General features: G+C 47.0%; 2 protein-coding genes and 2 long non-coding RNA genes across 8 annotated transcripts; 2 read left to right on the plus strand and 2 right to left on the minus strand.

Annotated features, from left to right (window-relative positions):
* Positions 1-1940: 1940 nt before the first annotated feature.
* FBXO45 (F-box protein 45) lies at positions 1941-7388 on the minus strand. The gene is made up of 3 exons (XM_074878043.1): positions 7059-7388; positions 6493-6849; positions 1941-4527 (listed from the first exon to the last, which is right to left on the minus strand). Exons 1-3 carry the CDS (start codon positions 7320-7322, stop codon positions 4342-4344), a joined length of 807 nt encoding a protein of 268 aa, XP_074734144.1. The 5' UTR covers positions 7323-7388; the 3' UTR covers positions 1941-4341.
* A 155-nt stretch (positions 7389-7543) lies between these two features.
* WDR53 (WD repeat domain 53) lies at positions 7544-13995 on the plus strand. 5 transcript variants are annotated; one of them, XM_074878044.1, is made up of 3 exons: positions 7544-7572; positions 9093-9584; positions 12399-13995. In XM_074878044.1, exons 2-3 carry the CDS (start codon positions 9108-9110, stop codon positions 12984-12986), a joined length of 1065 nt encoding a protein of 354 aa, XP_074734145.1. In that variant the 5' UTR covers positions 7544-7572; positions 9093-9107; the 3' UTR covers positions 12987-13995. The 5 variants fall into 5 exon arrangements, with proteins under 5 accessions (XP_074734145.1, XP_074734147.1, XP_074734146.1 ...); XM_074878046.1 differs by lacking the exon at positions 7544-7572 and adding an exon at positions 7835-7888; XM_074878045.1 differs by lacking the exon at positions 7544-7572 and adding an exon at positions 7911-8960.
* A 652-nt stretch (positions 13996-14647) lies between these two features.
* Positions 14648-15951, plus strand: LOC141947180 (uncharacterized). The gene is made up of 2 exons (XR_012630047.1): positions 14648-14782; positions 15805-15951. It is a non-coding gene; the product is annotated as an uncharacterized LOC141947180 (long non-coding RNA).
* LOC141947181 (uncharacterized) lies at positions 15900-24525 on the minus strand. The gene is made up of 2 exons (XR_012630048.1): positions 23899-24525; positions 15900-18196 (listed from the first exon to the last, which is right to left on the minus strand). It is a non-coding gene; the product is annotated as an uncharacterized LOC141947181 (long non-coding RNA).
* Positions 24526-25447: the final 922 nt, after the last annotated feature.

The following is a 25447-nucleotide window of genomic DNA, read 5'->3' on the forward strand; positions in this document are numbered from 1 at the left end:
TGGGGAGGTGCGAGAATTCATTTGGAAGCCACATAACATGTACAGCATCATACAGCAGCGTGAAAAAAGCTGCTTATAAATTAGCAGGTTCAGCATCACTGCAGGAAAAGCTTTCTGTATTCATTGACCACTTAATTAATTTCCTTTTCAGCTGAATTATGCCTCAGTGTGGACTACTATCACTGAAATCAAACATGTCCCACTCCTAACCATTCAAAAATGTGTTTTGTACATGTAGAAAGGATCCTAGAGCAGATTTCAATAATGCTGTTTTCTGGCTACAGATTTCACCAAATTATCTGTATTGTGCAAGAACCAGCACTGTTGCAGAGAATGGCAGCACATTAGCACTTATATCTGCGTTCCTGCCAGCGTCCAGAGATATTTATAACATGTGAAGATTTAGCTAGAACTGAAATACCAGTACTGAAATATACAGGTTCAGGAATCACTGAAGGCTGGTCACCTCTCCAACACTTAAAGAAAATAAGTTTTGTACAACCAAACTATTATCAAGCAGAGCATTATTTTAATTTATCGCTGCTGTCATCATCCCAGTGAAAATGGAAGAGGAAAAACATAGAGGCAGCCATCTGGAAAACACACCCATGTGTTAAGGAAATTTAAAAATGTAGATCATTGGTAAGCGGTGAGAAAAGCTAATATGTTCCAGCTTGCCATCGGATTTAGAGGCAGGCAGAGAAGAATCCAGCTACATCCAAGGCAGCAGAAGTTCAGCCCACAGGATCAAGGCCATCTGCTCCTGGCTAGTTTTGTCACCTGAAACATGGCCAAAAGTAACAAAACCAAATGGCGTTTGCTAGTAGAAGGCACACACAAGACTCACAGAAATGTACTCGCCACTGCATTTTAAGTGGGAAAAAAACATTCGAGAAAATATCCTCACCAGGGCAAGTTTCCCTTGCCATCTGTATTTATTAGTTCATTCCAGCAACGTTTCTGTCCTCTTACAGAGAAAGAAGCCACGTAACTGACTTCAGGCCAACACAAGCCACCACCAAAGCCAAGAACAGACTGCCCTGAAACAAACGGCCACACCGAGCTCTTTGCTTCCTCAGACGTAGAGACAAGACCAGACCAGATGACCAACTGTTAAGCTCCCAAGAGATTTCCCAGCACGCTTAAACCACAAGAAATTCCGAGTTTTATTCAAACGATAGACAAAATGCTCCCTTATCAAAAAATTCTGGATGTCCTGCAGGATTCTGAAGACCTGTGAATCTGATTGATTTCTGTTATGGAAGCTATGAACAGTTGAGGTTCCTCCTGACCAAAGCACTTAAATCACCAGGGGTAGGGTAGGGAAAATACTTCCAACAGCTGTTTAGTTGGCTCTGAAGGATCTCAGGCTAGAAAAAGCGATTCTATATTTCTGGAGAGCCAGCATCAAACCTCTTCGCTCCTGAAGAAGCTCCCAGAGATGCTCGCCAGAAGTTCACCGCTTAAAAGCAAATTCTTGATGCGGAGAGTTTGGAAAGTGCCTCGGAGCTCACCACCATAACACAGTCTCCTACTTCTTCCTAACATCATCTACTTCTTCCTAAAAGCACCGTGAAATATTGAACTTCCATACGGAAAGCTAAAGAATCAGAGAAGCTGAGCTGGGAAGGAGCAGGGCAGCCGCAGCAGTGAGCACAACACCTCAACTCGAATCAAGAGGCCTCCAGCAGTCAGGAAAGCCTTTTCCCACACTGCCAGGCACGAGCATCCCTGTTTCAGAGGACACCATTTCCCAAGCATGGCTACTGGACCACTGAGGTTTCAAGTCCTCATTAACCACTCATCAGATTTTCTCTTTCCAAGCAGTCACGCAGCAAATCACACAGTCCCAACACCTCCATCTTCTTGGTGCACCAAACAGCGACTCCATTTTTCCTATCACCACACCACAGATGTCATTACAACAATCCACACCAATATAACCTTCTGAATTATAGCAGTTTATTTTAATATTTTGTACAGCCAGCATTGGTCTCCAGGAATAAGTTATAATCTTACATAAGTGAGTCCCCCCCCAAACCCACCCTTGAGGAATGTTCAACTTTCAGCATTTCTAATTTAGAGGGAAATTATTTATAGAGTAAGACGCAGTCTGAAGAATGGAAATTAATCTTATTTTGTGATTAAAACTCCTCAGAAGTTCTCAGGGTTTACTTGCATCTAATTGGATTCATGAACAAGCGCAGAGGTCACGTCTTTCAGGACTGCACTGAGAATACATTCATCTCAGGGACAACTTTATTTTCTGAAATTGGACAGTTCCGTTTCCTTTTTTCCCTACTTCACGCCCCACGGTTCTGCTATGCAGATACATACTTTACAGTCTAGTACAATCAATGCTTGTAACAGATTTTTCCAAAAGGTACTCGTATGCCCATCCCACATAATTTATTCAGTTGTTCTCAGCACCACTTAAAACATCTTCGTTTCTCACTGCCTATTTTGTTTCTTTCACGCAGCCAAGAGGAACAGACCTTGATATTGCCTTTAAGCAATAAAAAAACACACAGAACAAATAAATACTTCAAAAGCCTTTTAAATGGTAATGACATACATACTCCGTTTCAGTGCAGAACTTGGTTATCTACTAGGTAAAAAGCACTCCAGAGATAGCTCGTCAGCAGCAGACTAGGAGCCTCACTCCCCTGCGTGCACTGCTCTCCTCACATTACTCGAGTAACTGGGGGGGGAACCAAGCAACAGCCCAAGAGGAATTCCCCTCTCTTCTGTGCTCAGAGCATTGCCAGTGTCCAATATTAAGCAATTCACATTCTCTAGCACAAATAAAGCAAAAAGAGGTTGTATAAACATTTCCTCCTCCCTCTCTGAAAAGCATGCCTGACTCTGAAATAGTTCAGACAGCTCTGGGAAACACCAACCAATAAGAAACAAAAGTCAAGAGCTAGCCGCGGGGCTTGCAGATTTTAATGCCCTATTAAAAGAAGCCCCTCTGGGGCTCCCTACAGACCTTTCACCCTCAGAGGAAAGCAGTTTCACCAGAAAGTCCCTCCTTACCACACCCCTCAGCTTCACAGCCACCCCAGCCTGCCTATGCCAGCACACCAACACACCAGAGGGGTTTGTACATGGTTTTTAGAAAACCGGTGCAAGTGAAAAGCCCAAACATTGAACCTGATCCAGAACCCCCATCAAAGGGGTGGTGAGAGTTTTACTCATCCTGACTGAAAACAGGCAGGTGAATACTTGGGTATCGGGGGATTTTATTTCATGAAAGAAAGGCTCAGCCAAGTCTTAAAGCCTTATAAAGCCATTTAAGCTGAAAACAAGGTCTAGATTCAGAAACTGAATGCTCCTTCCTCATTATTTTGAAACATTTCGCCACAGTGATTAGAAAGCGTAAGAATGCTTTTAAAAGTCAGCGTTTTTGATGTCGAAAGGAAGATAAGCTCACTGCTGTGTTGCGGCTTCCTTTCCTAAAGGGGACTGCAAATCATGGTGAAAGGGAACTTGTGGGGAAAACATTTTGTGTTTCCTACAGAGAAGAAAACTGTTGCTAAAGCTATGGAAACTTTCACAGAAAATGACCCAACGTAGCACCGTACTCCACAAGAGCATCCCAAAATGCTTTACAACGCAACAGAAGTACACTTACATGAATGTTATATACCTGTCTGAGGTATATTTTCTGATGCCACGTAGTGGGTTTTTTTTTTCCCTTTAAGAAATTATGTCCCAGTTAGAATAAAGCAAACCCTTTCCTTTAACTGCTCTTTTCAACGTGTTCTATATATACAACCCTTAAAATACACTGAAAAATAGCTGCACGTTTTGTATCATTATACTAGAGAAGGGCAGTCCAGACAGACCACGCTTCTCAGTATGTTAAAAATTGTAAATAAAACCCAACCAGACTCGCTCTCCTCTGGTACCCACGTTGGCCCAAAGGAGGGAAGGGAAGGAACAAGCAGTTTTGAAATGGGAGTCTTTCACAAAACACGCTACTTACAAATCTCAGGTTAATTTCCTCAAGCAGTTTTGTATCAAATCCTTTCTTAAATATTTGAGGTCACACACTGCCATCTTAGCAATGAAATCTGTTGCAACATGCATGTGTCGGCTTCCCACTCAACCAACTGCAACCCTGAGGATTTTTCTGGCCTGGTAGAAAGAGGAAATGTAACACAATTCCTGAAGTATGGCTGGTCCTCCGTTTCAAAACTCCGTGTGATTCCCTCGATGGTTCTTGGACACACACCCACACTCTTTTCTTTTTCCTCTAATACACGTTTCCCTCTAACCAACATGCAGATTTCTCCTCCCAATCATCCACATTTCGATGTCCCAATGAAACAATCCACATCATCCATCCAGAGGTTTTCCCAGGTAGACCAAAGTCACTTCTGTGTTACCATAGACAGCAGACACTGCTGGATACAGGCAAACTTTTGGCAGTCCTCTGAAGGCAACTCCCAAGAACTCATAGCCCCTCTCAAACGCTAATGTTTTGTCTTCCATGTCCAGGATAACTCGAATCCTTTCACCTATCTGGAAACAGAGACAGGAGGGGGAAATAAAAAAAAAAAAAATACACAGAAAGAGTCAGCATATTCAAATGACAACACAAAAATAAAGCATAGCCCACGTATAACGCAGCAGGTTATTTTAAAGCAAGGTTTTCCCGTTTCTCATAACTGCATTACTTGTATGACAGGAATTTCTCAATTTTGCTTCCCTGCACTAGGATCCTGAGCACCTCTGCTGCCCGATTCCAATGGGCAGCCTGTATCCACCCACCTACATGATAATAAGCGTAACCCTGCTCATATGAACCTCGCGAGAACACCAAGAGCGATCATACTACATGCCACATGCTTCAGAATACTGCAGAGTTCTGGAAACTTTGTAATTTCTCCGAGTTACCTGAACTCTGTATTTAGCTGTCGCTATCGCTGAGCGGTAATTGCTCTGCAAGGGGCAATTATAAGGACAATTAACTTGTTTTAGACAGGTAAGTGCCACGTACAAAATATACCAGAATACACTACTATGCAGGTGCTGTCGCTGACAGAGGTATCCCCTCACCAAGGCAGAAGGAAATTCCAGTGCAAAGCTTAGGCAAATTAAGTGTGAAAAACCTAATACACACACACACACGTACACAGGTGAGTGAAGCCAACACCGAACACAGCAAGAGACTCGGATCTAGGCACGCACGGTGCTCCCTGCTTTTATCTAGTACACATCATTTTAGACATAAATAGAAGTCCCAGACGCCAGCAGCAAGCACAGCAGGATGTCACACAAACTTCTGATTCTTCACCAGCCAGCCCCAATGCTAGGAATTTCTTCCAGCCAACACATTTTTCTTCTAACCAACACCAACAAACGTGTGTTTCCTTTAAGTATGTTTTCTATGAGCAGATCACTATACAGGTCTTCATAAACACAAAATACTCCCAAGATTCACCAGTCTGAGCTCTCACCAACTTTTACTGAGAGAGCAGCAATTACGTTCACCCTTGAGGCCCCAGACGAGCTGGGAACTCTGAGCTTCGAAACCTTCCCTCAGCCTGTTGCTGCAGAAAGGCCTAGGCAAGGACAGCACAAAGCTGACCCAATGCATGCTAGAGAACATGCAAAAGGAAAGAGACATAAATCTCTTTAATTACACTAATTTTAGGTATTAGTGCCAAAAATGGCAGGTATAACTTTCAGACAGAGTTAAGTGCTTAGCGGTGAACTTTTACATGAAATTTAGGAATATCAGATACAAGTTACTACACAGATCTTCACCCCTAACTGAAATGTAAGCCAATACTCATGCAAAACGCCAGCGTTATGAGATGGAAATGATAATGCATACAGCTTAAGTTGTGACACGAGGAAACCCAGCAGTCAAAATACAGTTGTGCGAGCAGCCAGAAGACCAAAGATAAATACTTCTACAGGTACAGAACAGTGGAATGGCACTTGCTCTTTAATAACCTGGAATTATCTGGACATCGCATCCAGCCCAGGGATGTCACCTATGGGAATGCTGCCAGCAGCAAACAAGCAGCACTCAGCACTGCTGCAGGTTTTTGCAGGAAGACTCTTACCTAAGCACTAACCTCTGCTCACACTGCTATACAACAAAGGGGTAAAATACCACATTCACCTTGCTGTGGGGCAAGTCGTTACTTCAGAAGGCTACAACAGTCTTTCCAGCTTTTATTTCAAAAAGAAACACGGTGTCTAAACAGACACCCACGGTACGTGCTTCACGCTCAGTATTTGAGATAAAAGAGCAAAACCAACTGAGGGTCAGGTGCACTGAACACCACACAGAGGTGTAGCCTAGGGAAGCAGTAAATGAAGGGGAAAGGCTTCACAAGGCGGAATCATTTGCCTTCTGCAACGAAGGCAGAGAGACCCTTAAGCGGGCATTTAGGACCAATTCAACAGACAGTTCTGGCCAGCCAGACACATCAGACAAGGTGGAGCTTCCAGCTCGTGCCAAGCCCCGCTCACCTGGTATTTGGGTGCATTATTGCACTGGGGGAAACTGCCGTTCACCTCTCCATTATGCAGCAAGTTATTGTCCACCAGGTTCCAGCCCCAACTCTGGTCGTCACTCCCCAGCAGGGCCACGTAACCCTGGCACTGCATGGCCGCCCGCTTCGTGGCGATGCCGATGACAGCCACGGTGCCCAGCGGGCCCTCCCACCACACCTCCCAGGCGTGCCGGCCCTCGCTGAAGCCGATCTTGGTCCGCGCCCCGTCCGTGCTCTGGGCGATGGGGTTGCGGTGCAGCGTGAAGCCGTTCTTCTTGATGTAGACGTTCCGCGAGCAGTCGTTGGTGCTGAAGGCGTGGTGGAAGGCACGGACCTAAGGGAGGAGAAGAGGGAGGGCAGGAGGAGATAAATCCTGTCATGTTTTTCAGGCTCCTCTCCCCGGTGGTTTCCAACAGCGGGTGGGCCTAGCGCCTAGGGGGGGTGTCCCCGAGCGCCTGGGGGGGGCTGCTGAGAGTCCGGGGAGGGGTGTCCCTAAGGGGACTGCGGAGAGGCTGGGGGGGTAGGGGGGGGTCCCGGGCTCACCTTGCCCTTGTAGGTGGGCACGTTGCAGAGGATGTCAGTGCGCAGGGCCTCCTCCGCCAGGCAGCGGGCCGCCAAGCTGCGCCACACCTCGCTGTTCTCGTCGCCGTGCAGGACGCGGTGCCACAGCTTACAGACCAGCGCGCAGCTCCTCAGCTCCCGCAGCTCCAGGTAGGAGAAAACCAGCTCCAGCACCCGCCCCGGTAACCGCCAGCCCGGCCCTCCGGCCGCCGCTCCCCCGCTGCCGCCGCCGGGGCCCGCCGCCATCGCCTCCCTCCCCGTCCCCCAGCGCCCCGCGGAGCGGCGGGCCGGGACACGGGGGCCGCGTTGCCCCTTCCCTGGCCGGTGGCGGCGGCGGGCCCCGGGCCGAGCGCGCTCCCGGCCCGCCCGCCCAAGGCCCTCACGGCGAGGGGGCGCGCGCGCCCGGCGCCGCCATCACAGCCGCGGGCGGCCCGCCCCGCCCACCGCGCATGCGCAGAGGGCGCGGCGCTGCGCGGGAGCGGCCGGCGGCGCTGAGGTGAGGCGGCGCGCGCGGCGCTGAGGGGCCCGGCGGAGGCGGGGCGGGGCGGGCTCGGCTTCACCCCCCCCGGCTCCCCCCCCACCGTTCCTCCGCCGGGCACGGGCGAGGGACTCCCCGCGCTGGGACAGCCCTCAGAGCTGCTTCAGCTGCCCCGGGGAGCCGCGTTCCCCGGTGCCGGCGTGGTTGTGCTTCCTGAAAGTCGGGAGTCGGGCCTACCGGCGCGAGGGGCTGCGGGGCGGGAGGGGACGGCCGGGAAAAAGTTTGCCGAAGGGCGGGCAAGCGGCTGGCCGCCAGTTTGCGACCCGGGTTGTGGGTAAGGTATCTGGTGCTTTCTGTAATTTTATTTAATCGACAAGACTGAAATTTTCAATTTTCCTGGTGGGTTGAATGAATTCTACCTGCTCTTTAGACCAGGCTCAACAAAGATCACATGCAAAACACGGTAAAAAAACCCAAAACCTTTATTGCCCAATAATGCAGTAAAACTGTAGACGTTAAGGCATCACAGAAGCTGCTGCTGGGACAGCCATAGCTCCGTCCCACAAACCCCGTGTTGCCCTCTGCGCCCTGGTGTTAGCTGTCCTTTTCCCCCACAGCGTGCTAGTCTCTCCAGAACTTGGTATGCTTTTGTGTTGCTCGTTTTTTTTCCCCCCACTTGATTTTCTGCTGATTTGGTCCCCTAAACAGTCCAGTCACGGGCTGCTGTGTGCAGTCACACCAAGGAAAGGGCCCAGAGCATGGTAAGCTCGATGGGCGTGCTTTGAGGCCCAATTAAATGTGTTGCAAACCTCATAACTACCTGCTTTAATCTAGTAATGCTTCTCTTAAAAAGATGCTGTTCTTTATCCGTTTGTGCTTTAGTGTTACCCAGTGACAAGAAAATTACCTTCACTTTGGGAACACAGAGTACACATGCACAATAGTTTAAAATTTTTTCACACAAATGTATGCTTTTAGACTGTAATTAAGGCAATCACTTTCAGCATTAATTGGTTTATCCCATTCTCACCAGCACAAGTTTCTTGCTCCAGGTGTTGTCAGACTGCTTTACAAATTGATGTTGGGCACCTTGGCAGCTGGATGAAAGACAGATATCTGCATGTGCTCTCCCCCAGACTGGAACAATGGGGCTTCTCTGCAGACGAACTTTACCAGTTTGCCGTCTTCCCCTTGCTCCTTCCCAGTGCCTCCCATCAGGACCGTGCCCCTGTTGTGTCGGGCATGCTGTGTCCTTATGCGCTGAGGAAGCAGCTCTCACCCAGACAGCCGTGTCAGAGCAGCAGATCTGCTCCGTGTGGGCAGGTTCATGTGCCAGCACCGCTGCCGTTCCACGCTGTTGGGGCTGATGTTCGTGCTGTTTGAGTCAGAGCTACTGATCTGTAGAGGTGCCTGTTTTAATTGCACACTAGAGTTGTGTGTAGTTTGCGTTACAGTTGACGGGATGATCTTGTTGAGTCGATAAGCTTTCTGCTGTAATGAGACTAACACCTCATTTACGGGTTTTTTGTTTGTTTCAGAGGCATCCCTGAAACATGGCACTCAAATGGATCGGTGGACATTCGTCCTCTATACTGTGCTTGAACGTAAACACGGAAGGGCTGGTGGCTTCAGGCGCGGAGAGAGGCGAGCTCACGCTCTGGGATGGGGGAGGCACTCCGGCAGGACAGCTCCAGCTCCCGAAGGCAGACGACGTGACCTCTGTGGTGTTCTCTCCCTGCCGTCCCACCAGACTGTACGTCTCCCACGGAGAAACTATCAGTTTGCTGGATGTCCGATCGCTCAAGGAGCCCGTCGAACGCTTCCACGTGAACGAGGAGGAGATCAACTGCCTCTCTGTGAACGAGACCGACAGTTTCTTGGCTGCGGCAGATGACTCAGGGGCGATAAAGGTTATGGACTTGGAAAACAAGAAAGTCAGCCGGTCCTTAAGACACTCAAACATCTGCTCCTCTGTTGTCTTTCGACCTCAGAGGCCTCAAAGCCTTGTTTCCTGTGGACTGGACATGCAGGTGATTTGCATACAAGTAGATGGTTATTGGAGAAGCGAAACAGCAACTACCCACCTGTGTAGTGAGGCGCCAACAGGCTTTCACCAAGAGGTGAAAGACTTCAGCCTGCGGTCACCAGAAAGCTCCTTAACTATTCTAAAGCAGTTTTGGCGAGAAACTAAGTGTCGAGGCTGTTTGTGCCACTATCTACTCAGCACTTTCTCTCCCAGTTTTTATATTCCTTAATATTTACAATCTAAACGTGAGCAGGGTGGGGGGAAATCAGAATATGGTGCAAAGCACGCTCGTGCCACAGGAGCTCCCTGTTAGACTGAGCAAAACCAGCAGCTGTCCCTAGCGATAAGTTATGGCTGCAGACAAAATGCAGATGGTAGTTAGGAAAAAGCAAAGTGCTTGAAGCAGACAGGACGCTAGCAAGCATACTTTAGTACAGGTAGGTAAATATCTTCCCAAGTGGTATGTATCAGTGTAAGGACAAGTCATTTTTATAATGTTATCCTTTGTTCTGATTAACCTCTTGGAAGCATTAAATGTTCTTTGCCTTTTACACTTCTCTATCCTCATCAAGAGGAAACTTTGTCCTTCGCATGCCACTTGTGGAAGCACTCTGAGAAAAACGGTGCTAGGAGTTAGTGGAGTCCTGAGTTACGTTGCCAAAGGTGGCCACCCAGAACAGATGTTTTTCAGTAATTTCCTTCCAGTGATTGAGATCTGACTACGTTCCTGGTTTAGCCCAAGATTAAAACTATCACTTCTACAAAAGTTTCCGTGGTTCTAGCCGTATTAGGGTGAAGTTAGCTTTGACAGCATTGTGCAGTTTCACCCTATGTTCTTAAACTTGAAGTGTGTCTAACACCCATTAGAAGAAATACATATATAAGCAGTATTTTTCCATATTAAAGCTATGGGTTGTATACATTCTGTAAGTATATATATCCAAATGGGGGCTGATTGATGGAAGTCTGCCAGGTTTAGCCTTTGCCACATTTTCAGAAATTTTCCAAATTTTATTTTTTCTTAGGTTGACTAAAAGATGACTGTAGGATTTTAAATGAAGTGCTGTGAGAAACTTCTTTTCAGAGGTACCGAAGTGTCAGTCTGAGAAGAGTAAATGCTCAGCACCTTGGCTTAGTTCAGGTCCCTAAAATGCAGGGACTCCACTAGCCTATGGCTGGAAACTTTTTATCAAAATTGTAAGCATTTATATACCACTTCTGTGTGAGTGAACTGGTTATTTTTTGTGACTTTTTAGTGTTAGCATTGTTTACTGTAGCTCAGCAACTTGGTTCTTAGGTGAAAGTCAGTATCCCAAAATAGTAGGAATTTGTTAGTGTGTTTTTGTACAATGAAAAGAGCCTCTTTCCACATCAAGGCTGGCTTTAAGACACATCCCTTCACAAACAGAAGCTGAGCTGCAATACTCTGAAATGCTGTGCTGCAGCATGTCTTTGGACAAGTTACACATCTCTACGAGCATCAAAACATGTTCTGGGCTCGCATGTCAACCCCTCAGTGAAGCCGTAGCTGATGAGAACTGAAATGTAGGTTGCTGGAGTTTTTTCAGAACTTCCATGGAAGCAGGGAAAATGCCAGGAGGGCAGAAAATACTTAGTTTGCAGAAAACTTGTTAGCACTTGATGAATTCGTAAAGCTGTGGCAGTGCTGTCTGTGATGAAAACAGGACTATTTGCTTTAAGTATTAGGACCCAGCCTTTCTGATTTATTCTGCCCTGCACAGTCGTCATGGAAAGTGTTCCTTTTCATCGGTAGCAAAGTAGTTTTAAGGTAGCAGCAACAGCTAAAACAGAAAAGTGACAGGAAACAGCATATTTTGATGTCTTAGTGTGATTTGGATTCCAGAAACGCAGAGCCAGTGTGACAGCTCTTTTGTGGCCCAGATTTAAAGACTCCTGCACTTTCTACTGGAGATTACTAGTGGAGGAATATTTTTATTAATAACAAAGCTTTGATTAAAAAAGCAAACAGCACACCAGTACTGCATTAGACTGACTTGTGCTTTCATATCTGTTGGCCTTGAAAATGCTCATCATCAATTCAGATCCTACAAAAGTATTGAATTATTTTTAACTGGTGCAGTATAAATCTATAGTATTTGAATTGCTGTATGAGAGATGCGAGGTTCATTTGAAAGGCACAGTTATTGCTTCATGACGGGCTTGGAGGTGGGGTGGCATTTTAAAAGCAAGTCTAAAAGCACAACCTCCCCCCAGCTCATCAGGAAAAGTGCACCCTACCTCGGTATGGTAATAGCACAAACCAGATCTACTCGTTGGACATAAAGCAAAAAAGTACATGTATGTGTGTTTAAAAATGAGGGACTGAACTACTGTTGGCCTTTTGCTGCTCCATTTTTCAAACACGTTCATGGAAGTGGTTATTTTAGGACAAGTATGTAGCAGAGACAGAACTAAAAATTCAGAATGATAATGATCTCTATTTACTGCCAGCGTTTCTGTGTCTCTCCTTTTAAATAATTGATGTGCAGTATATCATCATTACTACTGCCGAGATGAATGGAAAATCATTTAGAACAGCTTTTTCATCCATTTTGTGGTCTAAAGGTCTGAGTCATTGACTGCTGAGTAGGGCAGTATGAGGGTTTGGAAAGCATGCTGTAAAGATCTGCTGTACTTAGCTGAAGGTCAACTGCTCCTCACAACACATCTTGCATCTCTTGCACTCACACACAGCCTTTGCTAGAGCAAGAAGGGTGCTTGAGTTTTTTTTTACTGTTAGTGAAAGAACTGATTTTATGTAAAATGGACAAATTATTAATTCATACTTTTTTTCAAGGTTATGCTGTGGAACCTGCAGAAAGCTCGCCCCTTGTGGACCACAAACCTGCAGGAGTGTGAAATGGAGGAACACAGTGCAGAGTCAGCTGGCCAGTTCTTTAACCCGCCACTTGCACATTCCCTGTCTGTCGCATCGTGCGGCAACGTCTTTGGCTGCGGAGCTCAAGATGGTAAAGTCAGAATATTCAGAGTCACCGGTGTCAAGTTTGAACGTGAGCTGGAGTTTCAAGGTCACAGCTTGGGGGTATCGCAGGTCCTCTTTATGCCAGAAGCGTACTGGTTGTTGACTGGAGGAAATGACGGGAAAGTCTTGCTCTGGGATGTCAGCAGTGACGTTGGAAAGCAGCAGAAAAGTCCAGCAAAATCTCTGCAGAGAAGGAAGGCCCAAGCACCCGCTTCCACCAGAAAAGATGGAAAGCTCAGCAAAGTGGCTTCAAATGAACATGCTACGGTTTTACCAAAGCTGACCATTGAGCACGGAGAGAAGGTGAACTGGATCTCGTGCGCAGAGATCAAAGGCTCCAAGAGAGTATTAGTTGCTGATCAGAGTAGTTCTGTATCTGTGTATTCATTGCCAGAACCTTAAACACTGAGATGTTTAAACAAATTTGTGGGGGAAAACCACTTCTCAGAGCGTTTGAAATGAGTCTGCTGACTGAACTGAACAGTGAAACCTGCTGCGTCCTTCGGAAGGGGAAGGGATTTGCTGTGTACTCACGCAAGTACTCATGATGTAACTGGCCTCACACTCTGGTTTTTGGGGGCTGTTGGTATTCACTGCAGCTGTTTCTTGCAGGGTTGGCAGTTTGCTTCTGGAACTTAAGTGAAACGGGTTTCAATGTGTTTAGGGGTAATATTAGTTCATGACTGTGCTGACATAATTAAGGTTGGAGGAAGAAATTCACACTAACGGGGACACCCACAGAGCTAGATGAGGATGCAGAGCAGTAACAGAGATCTCATGAGCTGCTTGCATTTTGAACTGTTGCAGTGCTTTACAGTACTCTCCCCATGAAACTGTGTCACAGTTAGCTTGAATTGGCCCTAGTGGAAATACATTTTTCATTAGTTCGTCAGCAGCTGCATGTAAGACTAGAGAAGCATCAACTAATGAGTAATCAAATTAGTTTAACTGTCATTGCCAATTGGATTTTTTCATGCTGCAGTAAATGAAGGAGCAAGGGAAAATTGTCTGTCCAATGGGTCAGCTGTCTTATGCATTCAGTTGTTTATCCCAGGGAAAAATAACTATTACACTTGTCTTAATAAATGCTTTCTCTCACTGCTCCCTTCTGCTTATACTCACTCTAATATTGCCAAACTTACACAAAATTGTGTCAAGAAGTGTATCGCGTACCCCATGAGCGGGGGAACACGAAGGGCCGAGTGCACGGCTTCTCCTTACCCAAATCCTTCCACTGTCTTCCCAAAGCTTTAGAAACACAACGAGCAGAACTTGGCTTGCTAGAAACATCTCTTCATTTGCAAGTTGAAGGTGGAGAGAATGTAACTAAGTGGGAATGCTGCAGCTCTTGACATGTTCGGTTTGTGCTGGATTTCCCATGGAATGGGCAAATAATGATAAGAAAAAAGGCTTTTTTTTCTCAGGTTGTCCTTAATCTTTCACAAAACTGAATGCCTGGTACTGGCTGAAGGCCTGCTTCACTGATGTGGGGTTTGTGCTCTCTTGTTTCACCAGCTGGGCTGTTACCAGATGCACATTATCTAGCTACCTTTGTTTTTTCTTTTTGATGGAAGAATGTTCAGCTCTTTTCTTGGATACCCAGCTCCTGAAAATCATTAGCCAGTTGTGCTGGCTGCCCATCCTTTATGGGAGAGATTCGAACTGCCTTGGTTTTGCCCAAAGCAGCTCCCTGTAACCAAGCACAACTCATTCTCTTCCAAATCTGATTTCACCATCATACCTTTTTCTTTTTTTAAAAAAAAGAAGGCAATCTGCTTGTACAGCCTTTAACAGCAGGAGACTTTGACCCAAGACACAAACTGGTGGGTGCTACAGCAAGATGAAGCCAAAACACAGCAAAAAAACAGAATAGTGTAGGTACCCCCTTTCGTGTCACCTCTGAATTAATTTACGTATGAGGACAGGCAGGATCAGTGGGTCAGAGGAAGCGGCCCAGATGCGTAGTTCAGCGTGTGATACATTCATGGGCATGTGTCTGTGTCTATTTGGATACACAGTCTATAAAAAGCCTCGGTACAAACAACCTCGCGCAGGAGTCAGATCCCCTGTCCCTGTTGCTGCCTGCTCCAGGAGAAAGGATCAAGCCCACTCCAGCTTTTATTTCTTCTCTTCGTGTTCTCCAGGAAGATGGCTAAAGCCAGCATCTCTCTGCGCGTCCTGAACGAGACGTTAAACAGGTGATTAAAGGGTTGTGCTAGCACTGCGCCGAGGGCCAGGGGACGACCAGGGGTGTCCAGGACTGGGGCAGGGGAGAGGAGACAAGGCCGCCTGTGCTCCCTTGGGAATTTTCATGGGTAATAGGATGTACATAGACATTGTGTGTGTATGGGAAGGGAGTAGTTCATGAGCGATCTTCACTGGGGAGGGAAGGGGGATAGAGGCACGAGCTGCGCCCTGTGGTGAAGGCCGTCCTGGCCAGCCTGCAAACTGCTCGTCCCGGCTGTTTGCCGCAGGATTTGTGCAATCGCTCCGTCGGCGAAGGGCTGGAGCTGCACGAGGTATGGCCGGGCCATTATGAGTAACGGGAAATTCGGGTTCGTGCTGCACTACTGTTGTAAATGGGAGATTTGGGATGAATTTCTGAAGTTGGATAAATGCCTCAGAGTCTGGAGGGTTCAGAGAGTAAGTGGTTATCATTAACAAAAAAAACCCCAAACAACAGAACTTTCTTGTAAGTTTAAAGGAAAAAAATCACTGTCACTGAGGAATTGGGACGTAGGTGACGCTGATTCACTCTCCATTTTCAAAGCCTGTACTCAGGAAGAGGAATGCTTGGCCGACAGGTTCATCAGCTTCATGTAAAATAATCTGGCCTAAGCTGCCCCTGCTGGCACCGGTCCACGTGTTCAGCTGCAGTGCGACAGCACAGTCGCTGGTAGATGGTGTCTAACCAGCTGGGCAAACAATTGTGGGATCAAATATAAGCCATGAGCACGGCTCTTCAGGAAAAAGAGGTGAAAAAGGGTCTGAAATTCTCCACAGTTAGAGACAGGCGAGGCAGTGTACCCTCTCGGTGGAATTTCACATAGGGATTTTCATATACTACCTTGAAAGGTTCTGTGCAAATAGTATCAAGCAAGAAATCTGTAAGTCAGTTTAGGTGTTGTACACAGAACTCTGGCTTACCTACAGTAAAAATGATCACTGTCTCTTGAGAGTATCACAGCTGTATTTCTGCTTATGACATTAATGTTTATAGCTAACACCAGCTGATAGACTTGGTAAGAAACTGCTCCTCTGGTCAAGATACCAACATGCTGACGCAGAAGTTTCGGACACAACTGAGACGATCAATGTGATCGAGTTGATGCCACTTTATTAAAGGCTACACAGCAATTTATACTCTATCTCAAGCTTCACGCGCCGCTATCTTATTGCTAACAGGCTAAAGCTACTTGTTCACGCGCCCTTCTGCCCCCTATGATTGGTCCCGGTGTGGTGTCCACGCGCTGCTCTCCCCCCAGGTAGACCCCCTGTTTTTGACATTCCGATTTCTTTATCTCTTGGCCAGAAATGTAGTTTCTCAGGCCGTCTCGGCCTTGTTTATGTCCTTGAACACAGCTGCAGCTTGTTGTTACAGTGAGGCCCCTCGGTCTGGATCGCTCATGATACGTCCGTTGTTTTCCAGCCATTCCACAAATCCCCCTTTTTGTTTTTGAGCGATCCAGACTTCTCCTTTCCTAAACCTTTGTTCAATTAGACTATTCAACATCCATCGCAAACACTGAAACAGACAGGGAAGAAGCAACATCAAAATTAATAAAACTACTAGCACTATCAATACTCCTTTGACCAAGGTCTGCAACCAGCCCCCCATCCCGAGTCTAGTGAGCCAATCGGAAAAGGGGTCATGTCCTTCAGTAATATGTCTCGTATTCTCACGCAGTTTTGCTAATTGCTGGTGTATGCTCTGCGAGTGGTCAGATAAATTAAAGCAACACATCCCTTCGAAGTCTTTACATCTGTGTCTGTGTGCCAATAATAAAAAATCTATAGCCGCTCGATTTTGTAAAGTAGCATGGCTAACACTATCAACATCAGTGAGTAACGCGCTTATCATTTGCGAAGTCAAATTAGATTGTTTCTCACCCCAACAAGCCAATCGCTGTATATTTTTTGCATTTACGGCAGCCATTCCTCCTGGGAGGAAAAAGGATGTGACTATAATTGTGGCTAACGATGGCAGCTGTACTTCATCGTTGCATGTTTCATCAAAGTTTCGAATAGATCTGCGTGAGCTCCGCCCCTGACTCTGACTGGGATTTAGCAATTCTCTCATGTGGGGAGCAAACAATGTCAGTCGCCCAAGGTAGCAAGGGCCACCGACAGGTCGTATAGGGATACCAGGCCACGCTCTATCCCCACAAATCAGAAACACTCCGGGTGGAAGTTTAAAGCCCCCTGTGGTTTCTACGGAGAATCCTCCTGTTCTCAAATTATTCCAAGGAGAGTGCCCTGTCACATTTTGATAGCCTACAAACAAATCTTGGCGTCCATTCTGCGCCAACCAAATATGCCATGGGTCACTGAACCAAACCACTCCTGTGCCGTTCACTGGCTGCAGCTGGGGAACCACATTATGGCAGTTCTGCATCCCGGTAACATCAACATACTCAACAGGTGTAACACTGGCCAACAAATCCAGTTCTTGCAAGGGTAAAGAAGTTAACTGATTTAGATTCTCAATGACTGTCTTTTGCCAAGCTGCGTTACGCATGGAAGGCCAATTGGAAATGAAACAACTATCATCAGCTTGTCTGCCAATCAAGTTCACTCTCTGTTCTTTCCAATATCCTTCAAAATCGGTTTCATTTTCCCGCAACGGAATGCCAATTAAACAGGTTCTAAAAGGATCATCTGCTTCTTGCAGACTCAAACAGAAATCCTTTGTCCCAGATGTGTTTGCCCACGTTACCCAAATGTTTGCTCTGGGTTCGATGTCAAAAATCCCTTCATTGCCTAATACGAACCAAGTCAAAACAAACGTGACCCACGTTTGACGTGTAGCCATCATTTCACCTCCCTTTCTCAGGTGTCCTGGTACACCTGCCAGCTTCGAGGACCGTTTTTTCCTAACACCACAACTCTTATCTACTATCTTATGGTTCTAATTAACACACTGCAAAGCCAAGCGTCTACAAAGCTTCAGAGCTAATTTCTGCTAAAACCCTTTATCCAAGGTTTTTCAATTAAGCCTAAAACTTTAAAAAAACTACTGCTGCTTTCTAAGAACTAAGCCTGCCTTTCTGTATTAAAAGCAGATTGCTGATATGTTGGCTAGTCTACCAAGTCAGACAACCAACTTGCTTCAGTATAAGATTAATTAAAACCGAGGGTCGGCAAATCAAACCAAGCCCCCTACAAGCTATGTCGTGTCCCTCTGTCTGATCTGTGATAAGCAGTTGTATTCGAACAGCTGTGCAAAATGACTGCAAGCCCGGTAAAAGACAAAAGGCTTCTCTGTTTGCTGGATGTAGCGCTGTCAGCAACGAGGTCAGAACTGAGTTCAGTCGATGTTGGCGTCTCTGAAGTGCCTCAAAACACAGGGTGCTTCGTCCAGTTCGCAGGGGCCTACGTAGACGAATTGTTACCTGTAGAGACACAAGCATAAACCCCTGCCTAGGACCTGTGAGTGAGCCTAGTGCTCTGCGTCGTTCTTCCTGACTTCCCCTTTCCAGGGCCGCACCCATCGGCTCGGTACCCATCTGACGCCGGTATCTGTAACAACACAAGCATATCCCCGACCGGTCATTCTTAGTTCTGCAGGTCCTCTCCATTCTCCTGTAACGACATCCCTGTATTGAACAAAAACATTATTGTCACATTGGTTTATACCAGATTTCAAACCCAAACTATGTATTATTACTGGTGGTTCATCTCTATCACCTGTGAACCGTAAATAATTTAACCATACACCGCTTTTGCAAGTCGCTCTGCAGCAGCCAAGACCTCTCCCCCTTTTTGTTTTTGCAGAAGCGCTTTCAAGGTTTGATGCGCTCTTCCCACGATGGCTTGTCCCGTGGGGGAACGCGGTATTCCTGTGATGTGACATATACCCCAGAGTTGACAAAAATGAGTAAATTTTCAAGAAGTGTAGGCCGGACCATTATCAGTTTTGATCTGTGCAGGCACACCCAGTGCATATGTTTAATGACATGCCGTGCTGTTTCTCCTGTTTGTGCTGTTGCCCAGAGTGCTAGAGAAAAGGTATCACTAGAGACATGCACATATTTAAGCCTGCCAAATTCTGGGATATGAGTCACATCCATCTGCCAAAGTTGTAGAGGTTGGACTCCTCGAGGGTTCACCCCCAAGCCAAGGCCGACTCCTACCTTCTGGCAGTCGGGACAGGATTGCACAATTCCTCTAGCATCAGCCACAGGAATGTGAAATTCTCTGGCTAACATTTTTGCTGACTGGTGAAAAAACTCGTGTGACAGGTTGGACTAGATGATCTTCAAGGTCCTTTCCAACCTAGATGATCCTGTGATTCTGTGGAACTGGGGTTGTTTAGTTTGGAGAAGAGGAGGCTGAGGGGAGACCTCATGGCCCTCTACAACTCCCTGAAAGGAGGGTGCAGAGAGGGGGGATGAGTCTCTTGAACCAAGTAATGAGTGATAAGACAAGAGGGAATGGCCTCAAGTTGCGCCAGGGAAGGTTTAGACTAGATATTAGGAAGTATTTCTTTACAGAAGGGGTTGTTAGGTGTTGGAATGGGCTGCCCAGGGCAGTGGTGGAGTCCCCATCCCTGGAGGTGTTTAAGAGTTGGGTCGACATAGCACTGAGGGATGTGGTGTAGTTGGGAACTGTCAGTGCTCGGTTAACGGTTGGACTGGATGATCTTCAAGGTCCTTTCCAACCTAGATGATTCTGTGACAGCCTGACCTGTTCAAAGGTGTTAACGGCAGGGCCCATCCAGGCTGGAGCGACAAGCTGATTGGCCCGGGCGTTTCCCAGCGCAAGGCCTCCACATTGCTGATGACTGCGAATATGCATAATAAAATATTCATTCTGATGTTGGTTCAAAAGAGTCAGCAATTGTAACAACAAAGTACGTAATACAGGATTTCGTACGGGTTTCACCATGCTGTTTTCCAGACGTTGTACTGTACCTACAACATACAATGAGTCTGATACTATATTGAGAGGTTCTTGAGACCAGCGTTGAAATGTCCAAATAACAGCTCGAAGTTCTAAAGTCTGTAAAGAGTCACCAGGCACTCCAGGGAGTATTTGATGTTCCCAGGTGTCCCCTTCCTTCCAGGTGACTGCAGCCCTTCGAGATTTTCGTCCAGCATCAGTGAAGACAGTTATCCCTTCTACTGGAACCTCTGATGGCAAGGGTGAATGTACAAACCGCTGATGGCATGATAGTGACAAAAGCTTATCCGATGGATAACTATTGGTGATAGTACCTAAGAAATCAGCAATTGCTATTTGAAAGGCAGTTGAAGCAGATAATAACCAATCTAAATAGAACTGAGATACAGGTATGTAGATGACTTCTGGTTCGATGCCTGAGATGTCTAAAATTCGCTGCCTCCCTTTTATGACAAGCTGTGAAAATAATTGAGGCCGTGTAACAACTGTGTTTCTGGGCTGGAAAGGGAGAAAAATCCATTCTAAAATTCGTAAATTTGGTTTTGTTTCACTCAACTGAATAATAAGCCCTAATGGGTGTTCACATTCACCCCCAGAGTTAACTAACATAAAAGAAAGAGCTTTATCATCACAGAATCACAGAATCAACTAGGTTGGAAAGGACCTTGAAGATCGTCCAGTCGCCTGTGAGTATAAGTGGTCATGATTTTATTGCTAATTACTTGTAAGGCTTGCTGTTGACCCTCATCCAGTTGATGGCGCTCCTGAGCTACTACAGACATCCCCAGGAGTGGCATCAAAGGTTTCAGATCATCCTTCGTAATTCCACAGATATTACGAACCCACTGGATAGCCCCAATTCATCTCTGCACATCAGATAATGTTTCTATTTTTGTGTTGATTTTAACCTTTTGAGGACGGATCATTGCATTTGTAATAATCCAGCCCAGATACAGCCATGGTCCCTGTTTCTGAATTTTCTCTGGTGCTATCTCTAATCCCCTCTCCCTGAGACTGCATGTTAGCTGAGCCAATATTGTCTCACAGTCTAATTGTTTTCCTGCCACTAAGATATCATCCATGTAATGATAAATGAGTAAATGAGGATACTGTTTTCGGATGGGTTCCAGAGCCCACGCGACAAAGGACTGACAGATCGTGGGTGAATTTTTCATCCCTTGTGGTAGCACCACCCAATGGTACCTCTTTGCTGGTTCGGCCTTATTAATCGATGGCACTGTAAAGGCAAACTTTTCAGCATCCTCTGGATGTAAGGGGATTGTAAAGAAGCAGTCTTTTCAATCGATAACCACCAGATCCCAGCCTTCAGGCAACATTACCGGGGAAGGCAAACCAGGTTGTAAGGTGCCCATGTCACACATAACAGCATTAATTGCTCTAAAATCATGTAACAGACGCCATTTCCCAGATTTTTTTCTGAATTGTAAAAATCGGAGTGTTCCATGGACTAGTTGAAGGCAGGATATGTCCAGCATCTAGCTGTTCCTGTACCAAATCATTAATAATTTGCAGCTGATCCAGTTTCAGCGGCCACTGGTCGATCCATATGGGATCATCAGTTCTCCAAGTTAATTTTAGGATTGGCTGCTTTACCGTGGCCGTGCCTAAAAAGGCGAAGTAATCAGTCGAGCTCCCACCTGACTGAGCAGATCTCTCCCCACCAGTGCCATCACACAGGGACCTGTGGTTACTACCTTGCCATCTGGAAACATAAATGCTATTGTATCTCTGCTGATGGATGTGCCTTGAGATCCTCCGATCCCTACTCCTGTATTCGCTGGCACTAAAGGCCACTGTCTAGGCCACAGATAAAGGGGTACGATCGTGACGTCTGCTCCAGTATCAATGAGCATTCGTAATTTACTCGTCTGTCCATTAGGGTGTCTCATTTCCATCTGCTCCTCTGGCTTCCCCCGACTAATGTCCATGGCTAACAAAACATCTGGTTGTCTGGTGGACCCAAAGCCTTTTTCACCCCTCCTCCTTTGTTCTGCATTAGGCACTTTTGATTCAAATGGAATTAGCTGAGCAATTTTCAATCCCTCCATGATAGTCAAGGGGGGGAGTAAGTGTATATACCATGATTTTAATTGTTCCCTCAACGTCAGCATCAATAAGGCCTGGGATGACAAAAATACCTCTTGTAGATGCCAAAGAACGTCCACTTAATAAGGCACTTAAACCATGTCCCAGAGGCCCCACCAGATTAGAATTAACCAGATATATTGTAGTATCTGTAAGAGTAACAGCTACTGCTGTTGCCACGTCCATCCCTGCGCTTCCAGAGGTGGCAGCGGAGCAGCGGTCCAAGCACCCTGGACTTGTGTCATCGCACGAGGGCGGGGCGCACTCTGCCTCCCGTTTCCTCTCTTCTAACACACACGAGCATTACATTCTGCTTTAAAATGACCCAGTTGCCCACAGTTAAAACACTTCTTATCTCGCTTGCTTTTGATGTGTTTGCCTCTGACAACTGATGTTACTGCAGCTCCTACGGCAGCAGCCACGGAGGCAGCTTTCTCCTGATCAAGCATTCGTTCTGCTGCCGCCAGCAGCTGACCTGCCGTAGATTCTCGCAGTGGGAAGCTTAAGGCTTTCTTAGTTTTCTCGTTAGCACTATCATAAGCATATCAAGGAATTTAACTTTCATTTCATCACTTAAATCAGGATTGCTGTTAATACCAGCATGTAATCTGTCAACGAATTTTGGGTAGGGCTCCGTGGGCCCCTGTCTCACTCCTGTAAATGCTGGTGCCGCTTTTTCATCATGTACGGCTAGAATGGTTTTTAGGGCCAATTCTTGGGTTAACCGTAACACTTCCGGTTGAAATCCTACTTGCCAGTCCGGGCTAGCAAAAGGGCCTGCGCCCATCAGCATTTGAGCTTGCACCCCATATAGAGGGTCTCCTCGCTGACGGGGTGCGGCTGCCGCAGCCTCGCAGGCCACTTGCCAACGTTGGAAAAATTGCAATTGTTGGGAAGCTGTTAGTAAGGTTTGTACAATCATGTGCACGTCACACGGAGTCAATAAATGTGCTGTAAAAATCTGCTGAATTACTGAATTGGTATACGGTGATTTCAACCCATATTGTGTTACGGCTAATTTGGCCTCCTTGATCATTTTCCAATCTCAGGCTTCCCACTCCTTGCCGTGTGGGGTTACTAGTACCAGAAACACCATTGGTCCCAGCTCGTTAAACTGCCCCTCTATTATTGCATCCCGAGTAACTCCCCGCCATCGGTGTGCTGGATTACCGTTACCACCCGCGCGTCCCGGTGCCCCCCCTCCCATTTGAGCCGACGCTGGCAGCGACCCGAGAGCCACCGTTTCCCTCTGACCACCCCCCCCCGTGTGGCAGAAGAAGGGGTTAATAGGAAGAGAGGGAGGCGGCGGTGCCGTAGGAATGGGCTGAGCCGCTTGCTGCATTCGCATTTCAAGTTGCTCTAATTTTCTCGTTAGTTCTTGCAGGTGTTGATCTTGTAAACCATAACGAGATTGTTCCTGCACCGACCGGGGTGTCGGGGGCGAGGACGGGGGCAGCGCTGGGTCGGCGCCGTCCTCTAAGGAGGAGGCGGCGGCGGCGGGCGCGGGGTCGGGCGGGGGGCGGTGGGAGCGGGGCGAGGCCGTGCGCTCCGGTGATTGATCTTTTGGGCTTGAGGGGGGGGGAGTCAAGCTGTAGTAAATCTGTTGATTTTTGCTCTTGCCTTCCCTGCCGCACGGGTGCTGCGCGTGCAGCGTCCCCGTCCCTCCTTTTAGGAGCCGCCTTGGGGAACAGGGATCCCGCGAACGTCCCAGCAGTGGCGGAATCCTGAGCGCCAGCGCGTTCGGCCTCTGCTGACCAGGCAGCGAAAGCGGAGGCGGGGGTCTGCCGTTCTGCTTTCAGTTCTGTCAGAGCGTCTAGGACCAATCTCCACACGGTGGAGAGTTTCCCACTGTCTTTAGAACCTGAACTAATGTCGTCCCACAGTGCCGCGCCGATCTTTCCCCAAGTAGTTAATTCAAAGGCTGCGGTCACTGAGGGGATTAGTTCGCGCTGCCGAGCCCACAGCAGCACCCTCCTCAGGTTCCCCTGATAAGATAATCCTCTCTTAGAGTATATGTTGGAGGAGCTTAACCACTGCCGCTTCTTCTTTACCCAGCGCGGACCCCATCTCCTCCCCAGCCGCTCACCTGATCAGGGCGAGATTCCCGACGATTGCACACGCGTCTTCCCAGGCGCCGGGGCAGCGCCTGCTACGGCTGCTTCTGCCCCCTCTGGGCCGTCTTCTCTTGCTCGGGAGGGCACCGACGGGAGGGTCCCGATTCCCCAGGGTTTGAGTCCCGCGTATCTTCGATGAGGCTCCTGCAGGTCCCTGGCCAGGCGCCAGTTGCTGACGCAGAAGTTTCGGACACAACTGAGACGATCAATGTGATCGAGTTGATGCCACTTTATTAAAGGCTACACAGCAATTTATACTCTATCTCAAGCTTCACGCGCCGCTATCTTATTGCTAACAGGCTAAAGCTACTTGTTCACGTGCCCTTCTGCCCCCTATGATTGGTCCCGGTGTGGTGTCCACGCGCTGCTCTCCCCCCAGGTAGACCCCCTGTTTTTGACATTCCGATTTCTTTATCTCTTGGCCAGAAATGTAGTTTCTCAGGCCGTCTCGGCCTTGTTTATGTCCTTGAACACAGCTGCAGCTTGCTGTTACAGTGAGGCCCCTCGGTCTGGATCGCTCATGATACGTCCGTTGTTTTCCAGCCATTCCACACCAACATTGTTCACCAATGGCTTTTATGACTCTGATTCATGCAACGGTACCCGCAAAAAATGATACTAGAAACCTGACCAGAGAGAGGAACAAACACGGGAACCACTCCTGAAAGAAAAAGTGAAAGTTAAGTCTGTGGGAATCTGATTGAAGAAGTGTGTGTCTAACTGGTACCATGAAGTGAGCGGACAGGAAGAGCTGTGGAGAAGCGTGGGGCTCTGCGTTGGCCTGGAAAACAAAACCAATGCGACAGCTCTGAAGTAATGAAAAATGTCATTTTCTGTAAATGCCTGAACAGCGGCAATAAGGTTACGCAAACAAGCACACTCGCAGAAAAGTGGGAGTGCTGGAGCTTTTACTGCAAACCTCCCAAGTATGTTCTGTACGCTAACAAGAAGAGAAGACCTTTAAAAGCTTCCTGGTAAAGAGTGGGGATGTGGTTTGTGCTTACACTAGACGGACATTAGAGGTCACCGACTCAACGGTAACTTCACTTACATTAAAGGAAAAAGTGTTTAGAGGTGGTGATTGAAATGAAAGCACGAGGTTTAATCCATTCTTCCTCGTTTCATTCAGAACTCGGATCAAGAGGCAGCAGCACTGATTCTATCAGAATTTACGAAAAGCTGGAGATTAGTTACGGAGATCGGTCCTACCATGGTGTAACCGCACATTTTTAGAACCAGAATCAGCAAACGCTGAAATGTTTGCGACAAATGCTTAAAAATACACAAGTAATTTCCAGATGGGCAATATAGCTTATATCAAAAAAGTGCTAGAAAGACAAATCTGGTGAAATTCTAAAGCACTGGACTAAAGGCTGCTGAAATACAACTACAGCACTGACAGTAGCATTAATGATCTTTGATCTACTATTTGTAGAGGAGAAAGCTCGCAAGAATGGGCCATTAGGAAGCTTATTGACCTTGATAAAAAACTGCAAATCTGAGAGCAATTCACAGGCAAGT

This window comes from Strix uralensis, chromosome 9 (genome assembly GCF_047716275.1).
Source record: "Strix uralensis isolate ZFMK-TIS-50842 chromosome 9, bStrUra1, whole genome shotgun sequence".
Taxonomy (NCBI): Eukaryota; Metazoa; Chordata; class Aves; order Strigiformes; family Strigidae; genus Strix; species Strix uralensis.

Bases quoted from the DNA above. Each gene is read 5' to 3' on its own strand.
- FBXO45 (XM_074878043.1), bottom strand. From the start codon at position 7,322: ATGGCGGCGGGCCCCGGCGGCGGCAGCGGGGGAGCGGCGGCCGGAGGG. The intron at 6,850-7,058 runs GTGAGCCCGGGA...CTCCTCCCTTAG, and splicing joins TGCCCACCTACAAGGGCAAG to GTCCGTGCCTTCCACCACGC. The intron at 4,528-6,492 runs GTGAGCGGGGCT...CTCTGTTTCCAG, and splicing joins ATAATGCACCCAAATACCAG to ATAGGTGAAAGGATTCGAGT.
- WDR53 (XM_074878044.1), top strand. From the start codon at position 9,108: ATGGCACTCAAATGGATCGGTGGACATTCGTCCTCTATACTGTGCTTG. The intron at 9,585-12,398 runs GTGATTTGCATA...CTTTTTTTCAAG, and splicing joins CCTGTGGACTGGACATGCAG to GTTATGCTGTGGAACCTGCA.